The sequence below is a fragment of the Athalia rosae genome, chromosome 4 (assembly GCF_917208135.1).
Source record: "Athalia rosae chromosome 4, iyAthRosa1.1, whole genome shotgun sequence".
Lineage (NCBI taxonomy): Eukaryota > Metazoa > Arthropoda > Insecta > Hymenoptera > Athaliidae > Athalia > Athalia rosae.
The window spans coordinates 16,744,302-16,756,884 of NC_064029.1; the positions used below are offsets into that span (position 1 = coordinate 16,744,302).

General features: G+C 33.1%; 1 protein-coding gene across 19 annotated transcripts in view; it reads left to right on the plus strand.

The window, feature by feature from the left end:
• LOC105693777 (histone deacetylase 4) overlaps positions 1–12,583 on the plus strand; it is a 63,077-nt gene that overhangs the window by 32,189 nt on the left and 18,305 nt on the right. For 12 of the 19 annotated variants that reach the window (XR_007278175.1, XR_007278174.1, XM_020856827.3 and 9 more), the window contains 9 exons: positions 2,029–2,186; positions 4,141–4,245; positions 6,967–7,098; positions 7,366–7,448; positions 8,602–8,711; positions 9,822–9,962; positions 11,280–11,377; positions 11,776–11,913; positions 12,106–12,373. Coding sequence is in view for 17 of the 19 variants with exons in the window: in XM_020856827.3 (XP_020712486.2) it covers positions 2,029–2,186; positions 4,141–4,245; positions 6,967–7,098; positions 7,366–7,448; positions 8,602–8,711; positions 9,822–9,962; positions 11,280–11,377; positions 11,776–11,913; positions 12,106–12,373 (1,233 nt within the window). In the remaining 2 variants the exon portion in view is untranslated. Of the gene's footprint in view, positions 1–819; positions 836–985; positions 1,878–2,028; positions 2,187–4,140; positions 4,246–6,966; positions 7,099–7,365; positions 7,449–8,601; positions 8,712–9,821; positions 9,963–11,279; positions 11,378–11,775; positions 11,914–12,105; positions 12,374–12,583 lie in introns of those variants that run through there. The other 7 variants (XM_048654518.1, XM_048654519.1, XM_012413911.3 and 4 more) reach the window with 7 other exon arrangements.

The following is a 12,583-nucleotide window of genomic DNA, read 5'->3' on the forward strand; positions in this document are numbered from 1 at the left end:
TATACTTATATAGTTGCAGGCGTAACGTAGGTATTATAGCTCATGGATCTATAATGAATGTCAACTATTTATTAGTAAATTTTTAGTCGGAATTCGCTAACAGATTCGGTACATAAAGGTATAACATACACACAAAATATATAACATACTACGTGCATATACTATACCAACTTCGCGTTACCTTACACGACTGTTAAATTAAAACAGATCTCTGATCGAAAGAGAAAAAAATAATCAAAGTATGCTTCTCGACGCGTAGAGAGTGAAAATTAGAAATCTAAGTTCGCGACGATGATTTCTTTTTTCGGTTTTTCTATCATTTTCTAAAACTTTTTTTTTTCGAGCCTCGAAGTGGACGGATTTCGGATGACGCGTTGTATTCTTATATTATTTTATTTAATTTTTTCTTACGAAATATTTGGGGTGAAAATTTTTTTTTTCTCTCTCATACTCCCGGTATAGAGGGAATAGATTTATCTGTAACCTGCGTTACACCCATACGGTTTCGATGAGATAAAATTGTAGCTGAATTTGTTACATGTGTGTAGATTTATTTGACGCAAGGTAACTCGCGTCAGTTATCTTCACACGTGTGTCCCCCCCCTCTTCCCCCCGATACCCGCCACACGAACACACACTCTCATCTCCCACCACCTACAATTACGTCGACGATACCTATACTGCGACGTGATATTTTTCAACGAGTGGCAAAATCAACCAACCGCAGAACAGACGCGACTCATGCGGTTTCATTTGCAAAGTATTATAACGTGTGTATCGATATCAGAAAGAAGTCTATCCATTTTAGTTACGGTCTACCGCTTAGGGATATCGTGTACGACGTTTGATCGTTATTAATAGATTTATATTATCATACAGGATACAGTTATGTAATTGTGTAATTTTTTTTTCTCTCGCGTCTGTGTCTTTTTCTTCTTTATCTTTTTTTTTCTCTTTGCTTCTGGTTCGTTAAAAAAGGCAAAAAAAAAAAAGATTTCGTTCTTTAATTCGTACCCTACAAGTTATACGAAAAAAAACTAAGTGCTAATCATTGTGATTATTGTATACGTGCAAAAATTCGAAAAACTTTAAAAAAAAAAAAAAGATATTTTATTTGTATATATGTATATTTATTTTTTCTTTTTCGAAAAAACACTGTGAACATTGATGCGTCGAATTTTATTATCTATACACATGTTATCAAACAGTGCGCGATCTGATTAATTCTATAAAGAAAAATGATTAGAAAAAAAAATTGAGGAATTTTATTTTATCTAATTTCTCGCAGACAGTACTACAGCTGTAACGTGTGGCTTGAGTTTTCGAAGACAGAAATTTCGCGACGTGGTGGGAAAAAAGAAAAATGATTTTTTTTTTTTTTTTTCAAATAACATATAAAAAATCTATAAATATCTTCCGTACCCTATAGCGTGTATGAATAAACGATGTGTAGAGAGTTAATCGCACATTCAGTTCTTGAGAAATATGACGTGGTTTAAAAAGTTAGTTGACGAAACTTGTTTACCGCTCATACACCGTACAACATTATACACGATGCCGATGATGATCGTCGTGTACGATAAAAATTTAAAAGCACTATAGATTGAGTGTTGAAAAAAAGAGAAAAGGACGAAACAATATAATAACATACGCGTATACGTACCAAGGATTATTTCAAGTGATCGTTTGAATGCGATGAAAATAAATAACTAAAATAGGTAACTGCGAAATAAATGAACGAAGATTCCGGTGGAGAATTTTTATTGATATTCGTCCAATCGAATCACCGATGTAGATCTCATCGTCGCGTAATTTTTATCGTCATTGTCGAATAGACGTCATCGGGATTCGGACACTTATATTGAATAAAATAAAAAGTTGAGTAAAGAGAAAGGACGATATCGCAGTAATACATCATGAAGATGATGTCGGTCGATCCTCCCTCGGCGTTCACTCCTTACAAATCAAATAACTCCACTCAGCTAATAATGCCGTCGTGTTTATCGGACGTGTGTATCGTGTGTGTAGACATGGCGAGGGACACGCCTGGGGCCCCGATGTCCAGGCCTAGAGATCTAGCATCCGCTGGAACGACCACCACTATGACTTCTGGGGCCTTTCATGCAGCTGGTGGTGCTGATTCTGCAGCACTTCACGGACACGCTTTGCAGCAGAAAATACTTCAGGTAATGTGGAGCCCCTTGCTCGAAAGATGAAAAAAGAATTCACTCTTTATTCTCGTCATTTTGGCTCTCCGAAATCTGATGGCAAAAAAATCATATGGTCACAGAGAATACTGGAATATAGAGAATATTTTTCTGTTGTTCTCAGGAAAATGAATTCTTTCTTTCTTTCTTTCTTCCTTTGACGTTGGAATCACTATTTCCGTTTCTTTCGATTCACATCGAAAGAAATGTTTATTCATTTTCGATTATTCTGTAGTTCCATTTCGAAAGGTGTCGATACAGTGGTATGGGATTGTGGAATAATATAATAGATAAAGTGATTATTCGTTGCACACCACATTGCATGAATGAATAAAAAAATACAATGATAAAATTAATCTAATGTATTAGGATATGGAGGAAATTAGATTAGGTAATCCTCTGCAGGGATTCGATAATGTATAAAATATTGTTTCGATATAATCGTGACACGCGATAACAAATTATCAACCAAATATACATGACGTATATTATAAGTTATTAGAAAATATTATATATATACCCAATCTCATGTATAGCTCGTTAAATTGAAAACCTTTCGCAAATTGTTCACATTATTAATTACATAACAGTTCGATGTATAGGTAGGTAAATCGAAAAATTAGAAAATCTATTCAGTGAATACCCGTAATTTTTTTTCTTCTTGTTTTTTATCTCGTCTCGTCGCACAGGTGAAACAAATAATTGTTTCTTTTCTTTTGAATATCTTATTTCTTTTTTTGAGCTCACTTTTTATCTTCTAATTGATATTGTGACGGTGACTTTTACCGCAAGGGAAGTATGTAGGCGTCTTGAAACGTCTTTACACCACGTGGGTATACCGTAAGAATCTCAGGAAAGTGAACAACATAGGGAACGCATGAGCGCGAGAGAGAGCTTATGGAAGTTCCGTGAGTGCGAGACAGACAGACTGCCTGCCCCTCCGTTGCCTTCGAGTCCCCACTCCGCCAAATTGTAAACAGACCATCGCTAGAGCTGTGATCTAAGTAAGCGCGTTCGGGTTGAGAGTGTTTTTCTCTCACAATTGATAAAACAAAAACCATTAGCATAAATATGATTGACTTTGTTCCTTTGAATATTAAAAAATTTTCAAAAAAGTTCCCAATTCAAAATGAAGGTTTTCTCATGAAAATATAATTTTTTTTTTGTTAATGTAAATGTATTTAAATCTTTAATGATTCTAATTACAATTATTAATACTTATTATTCTTGATATCACAGACTTTTTTTTATTGATTTTCTTTAAACAGGCTATCACAGCTCTAGCGATAGTCTGTTTACAATTTGGCGGAGTGGGGACTCGAAGGCAACGGAGGGGCAGGCAGTCTGTCTGTCTCGCACTCACGGAACTTCCATAAGCTCTCTCTCGCGCTCATGCGTTCCCTATGTTGTTCACTTTCCTGAGATTCTTACGGTATACTAGAAATGGTTTTACCAATTGGTTACATCCGTATAGACGCGACCTGTGCATAGGACATACAATTTATGCGGTATGAGCGTAAATAGAATTGATTATAATAATATCCGACGGTTTTAATTTTGGCTATTTGGAATTATCACTCTTCCTTACAATTGTCAATTATTATTTATCTTATTGATAGATATTTATTTTTTCTTCTCCCTTTTTTTTTTATATCAGGTCATGTAATTATTTATTGATTATTTAGATTTCCAATCGACAATGACAGGCAAAATATTGAAATCTCATACCATTATTGAAGAGAAATAATTCTTTTTTTTTTTCGTTCTTTTTATTATATTTTTTTATCGTATTATAGACGAGCGATATTATCATACTTTTTATACTTTATTTATTGATCTGTTCTAACTTCTTCTTCTTCTCCTTTTTTTTTTTTTTTTTTTTGCTTTTTACACCTGTGAAAACTTGTCCTTGAGGTATCTGGGTTTTTTCCAGCTACAGCAGCATCATCAGCTTCAGCAGCAAATTCTACGGCAACAATATCATGCTCAGGAACGTCAACTTGCCGAATTACACGAACAGCAAATGCATCAACTTAAGGTAAGCGTAATGCAACGAAACATATAGAAAAATAAAATCAAGGAAAAATAATCAGGAGGTGTTGAAATCAATTTTTTTCCTGTTTTCTTCACGTAGAAATATTCGACGTACGAGGTAATTTATTTTTCATTCACGTTCCGTGAGTAAAATAAATTGCGATAAGAAGAATAGAGAAAAAAAGGGGTGAAAGAAAAAAGGAAAAGGATTGAGAATAAAAAATTGATGATTCATGCAATATTATAAGTTTAACCTGGTCGCGATTCAGACCACGTGTCTGGCGACACCGGAAGTCCAACGAATCGCGGTCAACCGGTATATGCTTTTAGTTGAATATTAATAGCATTTATAGATTATACATGTAACACCCGAAGCTAACAATCTATATCCTGATTATTTATGTATTTATAGTGTATAGGATCGATTTTATGAACCTCGAGCGATCGATGATCCTAAATATTTAAATATATGTATGGTCTCTATCACATATGGAGGTCGCGTTCAACCAAAAAAACTAAATAAATAAAAAATGCGAAAATATGAATTTATTCGCACGAGGATACGTCGAACGTGTACGGTATTGCAAAGTTGAACAACAAAAAAAATTCTAAAACAAATACGTTTGATAAGCTAAATTCTTTGAATTATTTATTTCTATATATGTACCTACTTCCTTCTTTTTTTAGTAAAATATATTTATTTAAGTAAACATAAAATATATATTTAAAATTCATCCGGATTTTTATCATTTTTAGATATATACTGTAGATAGTATTTGCGTGTAATGGATAATACGGAAGCCGCAGATAAAGTTGACTGACCGTAAAAATTATTTTTCTATAAATATTCCCTCCAATTACGTTGAAAAAAAAGAAGTAAAAATTATTTTCAAATTAAATTTATATTTCGCTATCAGTTCCAATTTTGAATGAATTTGATGACATTTGGTACGCATCCTCAATGATATTGTATTGAATTTTTATAATGCATAGAAACGATCATGCATGTGATGTAAAATATGCAGAAGATTGTTCGTTCTCTTCTCATGAGTAAAAACGAAAAGTTAATCAACGATTTCTTTCGCATATATAATTCATCAAATCTTCCACTTGAGTTATTATTACGTGAAAATATCGTCGCATTTCGCAAATTTAGGCGCTATCTAATTTTTTTTTTTTCAACATATGTACTCGTAAAATAGCTGTGACTAGATTTTCAAATTTAAAAGAACCATGGGTACATATATACAAATGTTATATACATCAACAAAGCAATTCGCAAAGAACCGAAGAACTTCGGAACGCGTGTGTATTGTAGATATATACTATATATGTAAACTTTCACCGTATATATTTATGGAAAAGAGGTTTATATAAAGAGAGGGCCATTGACTCTTGTGCCGTGTACAGGATTATAAAGTTTATACCCAACATACACGACTATACATTAGGATTGCCCAAAGGTAAAATTAGATCGCGAGTCACATTATTGCGCCGATTTTATATATTAACCAATTGACAATTCAACTATCGTTTATCTAACGTACTGAAGAATTTATCCAACTGCGAGGAGGTATATATATTTTATTTTCTTCTTATTCTATTTTTAGTTTATTTTTTTTTTTTTGCTCTCGTAGTTTTATTTTCCTTGCTCAATTAGAAATCGCAACGGTGAGATACGCTCAATTTGCAATTCTAATAGCCGTATTGTGCGTATATACATACCACTACACATCATATATATTTATACATACGTATACACGAGCGAATAATTTGGCAATGGGCTTGCTTTGAAACTTTTTCAATAATATGAAATGAAAAAAAAAGAAAATTAATTTCATAATTTATTTGATACATAATACGTAATTGCATAATTATGTATACATGTACATATATCACAGTGCCTTGAATCGATGGAAAAGTTTTCGAGAAAAATAATATCGCAGCTCTTCAATAATTTATACCATGTATAACGCGTATGTACTATGAATGGAGGATTTTTTTCTTTTTTTTTTTCAATTTTATTTTAAATACCGACAGAATCGGACATACGGAAATTATTTTGACGTATTCATTTTCAATCGAACCATTTATAAAATCGACGATGGATAATTTATGCGTTATTTTAACACCGTCTAACTGCAGATCGGTGATTTCAAAGTAAAACTATAAATGATTCGAGCCCATATGAAGCAGCACGTGTTCCCATCGTATTATGTACGTATTCATGTATACGTATACTCATGTGTATGCAACGATGATGCCTAGTATGGAAAATTACCGGCCAATCTGTCGGTTGTGTGGCAAACAGCTGTGAGCTGGTTTGAACGGCATGTGTGCTAATTATAGCCATGCCCATGACATCACTTCGTATTCAATGATTATTCGATAACAGAATTTATAATTGTCATTGTTCCTATTTATTACCTACGATTCATCGATTGCACATATTTAATGTATGTATGTGTTTTTGTTTCCCTGGATTATTTTTTCTTTTACCGCGGTTTATCTTTCTTCTTTTTTCCGAATAAGAGATCACCCGATAAACGATTCGTCGTGCGTGTCCCGAATATCTCCATCAAATTATCATGAATGAAAAATTGATAAATTTTTACCAACGTTCGTTCCCTTATAATTCGTTGGTTTCTATATTTTTCGTCTCTCATTATTATCGATGTTATTATTTATATATTCATTCATTCATTCGTACATTTTTTTCCTTCAGCTCTGGGAGCAGCAAAAACAGTTGGAGGAACAACGAGAGAGGAGAGAAAAGGAGAGGCTCGAAGCTCTTAGGAAAAAAGATAAACACGATCACAGTGCCATAGCGTCCACCGAAGTCAAACAACGACTACAGGTAATAAACTAGTTCACATCGTTGATTTGTTATCTAATTGATGATTCTTCTTAGAATATATTTCAATTTAGTTAATTAACGATACGACTGTTGAAAAGCGCACACGTGATACCTATATAACACATGTTTTATTGGGGAAAATGAAGGAAGCAAAAAAGAAAAGAAAAAAAAAAAAAAAAACTCGACAATTTATGGAATAATATTCACATTCTCATATTATTATAGCTGCATTCCAACGTACAGATTTGTCATTTTTATCACACACAGAGTTTTCTCGTGAATAAGAAACAAAGAGAAGCTGCGGCTGCTGCCAATGGCGGCGTTCCAGGCACACCCGGATACAGGAGTTGGTGAGTTAAACGTATAATAAATAAATAAATCAAATAAAATACAGCCCTATATTTTATATAAATATAACGTATATGCACAACAGACTTGATATCTATTTCACAACATGTTCCAACGATATATGTACATGTATAATTTCTCTCTCCCCCCCTGCCCCTCAATGTTCTACCCTCAATTATTGGATATTTTACTGCGACGCAACGTATATTTTTACATCAAATGATATTGTTTTTTCTTCCACCATTATTTGGCGTGAAGAATTATTTATGAAAGGTTGATTTTAACTACGTGTATGTCATGTATATAGGGGATGGATCATGTCTCTACGTTTCCATCGGCAAGTTGCTGCAGGTGTTTTGTAACATGAAAAAATAATTTTAGACCTTGTTTCTGTAATATGGAACGATCCATTAGCCCAACTTACGCCACCACTTGTTTTCTATCATATAAAATTTTAGACTAATTTCGGTTAACGGATCTTTTTTCAGTTTTCAATATCTAATATACATATACACATGTACTCATATTTCATTTCTCTTCCTCATTAACGACGGAAGATTAATTAAATTCGAGTGCGTAATACCCCTTGATGTATAATGTGATTTAAAGAGATTAAGGAAATTTATCTCTTTTTTTTTTCTCTCTTCTTTATTAAATTTAGGACGACGTCGGAGGGCCGAGGGGGGGGGGGGGGGGGGGGGGTGGTTTGATAGCTTTTGGTACATCCGATGATCTCTCGTGACTTCTGTAATTTTGTGTGTGTGTGTGTGTTTTTTTTTTCTTTAATTTTTTTAATTTTTTTATTTTTCGCGTACAGTGGCTCAACCGCATGCGGAGTCTACCATCCGGAACCTCCACAAAAGAGGTTAACGGCTGGCAGACTGCCCGCATTGGCTGATTCAAAAATAGAATGCAGAAAATACACGCGATAGAGAGAATGTCAGCTTACACGGGATTTACTTTTATAACGATGGAAACATGGGAAAAAATTTCGAGAAAAAATTTTAAAACCTGAATGCACCCATATAATATTTGTCCGATGACGAAACAAAATGATCTATGTATGATACGATGATATTATTTCTCTCTCTCTCTCTCTCTGTCTCTCCTATTTTTTTGACCTTTTTTTTTTTAATTTTTTTCTTTCTAATAAAGGTTGCAGCCTCAATCGGAATCTACGAGCACCACAAATGTCTCCCATCCGTACAGGATACCGCAAATGTTACAAGAAAAATTCGGCGATGATTTTCCGTTACGAAAAACAGGTAGGATCGGTCAATTAAATTTATTATAATAAAATGCAGGTAGTTGGTGTGCGTGTGTGTGTGTGTTGTTTTTCTTTTGAGATTGCCTACTCAAAGCATGGAACTGTATTGCCAAAATTTATCGTACAGGTGTTGAACTAGATGAAAAAAAAAAACAATAAAAATTCATAAAAATATTTTTTCATGTATAAAACTTCGTTAATCTTAAATAAGTTGTGGCAATACATTTCACCGTGTACAAAGCCTTAGTTGGTAATGTTTTTTTTACTTAAAATTGTTTTTTTTCCCATTTTTATTTGATGCTTATTGTCATTTTTCTGATTTTTGTTATTTTATTTAATTAATATCGTTCGTTTGTAAAGTTTTTTTTTTTTTTCCTTTTTTTGTTCTTTCATTTCTTGGTGTGCTTTTATATCACATGCTTCATTTTTCGTTTCATAGCCATGCGTTGTGTATATGAGTATTGTTATTGCTTAACGAGTACACCTATACGAGTTAATAACAGTTTTTAATCTGGTATATATACATATGTATTAACAGGCAATGTCTGCATCGCACAAAATGTCGTCAGACAAGCTTAAAATAAAAGATAATTAAATACAGTTTTTTCTTTTCTTTATTATTCGTTTCACATGCGGTTATTCAAATACATATACATATTATACGTGCTATGCGAATTTTTTTTTTTTTCAACAAAAACTTCCACAATATCACGTAAACAATATGATACATTTCATATTATCACCTATGCACGTATAGGTATAAGAGACCCAAGAAGAACGAGAATTTAAGCAGATCATTTTTGCTCTTCTTCTCTTTTTCAAATTCGAAACAAACATTCACGAAACCGCATGGCTATGGCATATGAAGTTGTTAAGTAACATAGAATGGAATTTATTTTTTTGTAATTTTGTTAATTACTTTTTTTCTTCTTCTCATTGAAATTCGTAAGTTTTTATTCACCGATCGCAATATAGTTTTCATTTCTTTTTAATTTATTTAAAAAATTTACCGTGAATTTTGCTTGTGGCGAATGAATGGTGTGTGATACTGTAGTACATCGTTATGGTATGATGACTAACCCTGGCTGATTGGCTTGGCCTTCGTCAGCCTCGGAGCCAAACCTGCTCAAGGTACGACTTAAGCAACGTGTCATGGAGAGGAATTTGGCTGCCTCAAGAAATTCACCCCTGATGGCCAGGCGCAAGGATCGACTCCTATCCCATCTCAAGCGGAAATCCCTATTAGCAAGTACGTCTTATAACATTCCTTAAACTGCTATCAAGGGAACAGTATTTGAAGAGGAAAAAAAAAAGAAACGGAGGAATATAGATTGGAGAAAATTAATGAGTAAAGAAATAAATTACATGAAAGAACTCCTTGATGGTAGTTTTGTAAATGTAAGAAGTACAATTTTTTATATAGGTATGCTGCAATCGTCGGTTGGATTTTTTTTCTTCTTTTTTTTCCGGATAAATTTGAAATATATATGATGCAAAAGAGAATATTTTGATAAAGATAACATTTATCTGAGTTTCTGACGTTAACCGGAAATTATTTATATTAGAAATTTTGGTGACGCTTACAACGTCTCATACATGACGTGACACACATAAATTGTGATATTCAAACTCTGTTACTGCAAACCTTTTTTTTTTTTTTTTGTCAAACTTGTGTCTACTAGACCGTATTGTTTGATTTTATATTATTCTATTCTGATGTAATTTTATATCGTTTTTTTTTTCCTTCGTATCATCAAACGTTACGTAATTCTCGGTGCAGATGTACTCGATAGATCTATACCCCTGTACCGTATCTAGAAAAAATTTCGTTAATAATTGTACATCGGTCAACGATTTGAAGAGAATATATAGTTATTTGGTGTCGTAATGATGAAATTTTTGCAGGTATCGTAAAGGTGCAGAAATACTTGATGAAATTTATAACTTGAATTCATATGATGATAATATAATATATATATTTTTTTAATCATGATTCTTATCAACCAGGACGTCAATATGTATATTGTATTAATTTTGTTGCATTCGTTTTCGATTAATTGGATGTTGTCATGATTTTGCTAGTGTCTAGTAACCGCATGAAATAAATTAACAATACGTAGATTTATGGTTTTTCAAAATTTCCATTTTAAAGTTTAAGGTTTAAATTATTATCTCGGTAGGTTCATTCGTGATTATAATTTTCAATCGAATCAAATGAAATTTCATTTGTAAAATTTATTTACTGTCAATAATTATTGTACTAAAAACCTGATTTCAAGACGTTTCAGGTATACTTTCTTTCTTTTTTCTTTACATTTTTTTTTTTATCTTACATGAATCAAAAATACTATATCAGTCAACCAGTCGAATCATTCATTTTTTAATATCTCATCATTTATTATACATATGTATATCATATTGTACTTTAATCAACCTTCCAATGAGCGATGGATAAAATTCACCTCGAAATACCAGATAAATATAAATACACGCCGCAATATTTTAAGGACAAATTGAATACTTGTAACTTTATTTTAATTTTTCAAATTTATTTCCTCTCTTTTAGATTCCAGTAGCAATCCTGAATCTGGGCCTAATTCACCTCCAACTGTGAACAACTCGCAGGCAAGCCCTACAGCTGGTAGTAATACTCCGATACAAGAGGTAATTTTTTCATTCGTCTTCGACGGAATTGGGTGATTAATTTTCTCAGTATTTTCATTTCAAGTTTTCAAACTCGTCATTCGATAAAATTTCGTTCGAATCGATCGAACGATACGTTATTCACAAATGTCAAAATACTTCTAATCTTATGAAATACCTGTGATAAGATTATTTTCATTTATGTGTCTCTGTCTATTTTTTTGATAGAAGTATTAATTTCATTTATTTTATCCGATAATGATTTCTGTGCGAGTCGCTCTTACTTATTCGATAATATAAAAATTCTTGACGGAGCGCAGGTCCCATTCATAGAAATTGTGATATCAGGATGATACTGTTTTATACGAATTTTACTGTCTTTCCAAACACAATATCAATTTAAACACTATCCCTGTCAGGAGGGTGAAAATACAGCGTACGGAGGACCTTTGACAAGCAGTAGCCAACAGGGTAGTTTATCCGATCTATCCTTATTCAGTTCACCGTCCATGCCCAATATTTCATTGGGTAGACCTCATGTTCCATCCAGTTCAGCGGTAAGTCGACTTGGTTTTTTTTTTTCTTCCTTCAGTTCTCACGTTTTAAAATCTAGCAGGGAATAATTTATTCGACGAGTCACGCATAATTCACGATTACCGATTACGTTGAAATAAACAAAGTTCATCAAATGACTCGGCCAGGAGGAAGGAATGTCCCCCGTAATGTTATTTAACGTGTGATTAATTTAGAGTGCTACGAAATTGGCACCCGTCTCGGAAGCAGAAGCAAGAGCAGCCTTGACCGCTCGTCTCGGTATGCCGTTGACTGGACAGATGTTACCTGGTACCTTACCATTTTATCCATCTCTAACGGTTATAGAGGGTGAACATACTTATATTCACAAGCAGATGCAAAATTTAGAACAAAATCGACACCAGGTTTATCACGGAGCACCTATAACCGATACTCAAGTAGCACACGCAAGACTGCATAAGGCTGGTCACCGGCCTTTAGGTAGTATGTTTTCCTTTTATTTTTAATATTTTATCTCCCTTACCCTGTCTCAGAAAATACATTTATTTCATTTGAATTTTTGTTTTTCGCATTATTTTTACTCGACGTTTTTTTTTTTTCTTCACCTATTTGAAAATGCTACGATCAGAGAAATGATGTACATTTCTTTAAGGTTTTTTTTTTTTCTCTTCTGTTGTCAAATTTTTGATTTTT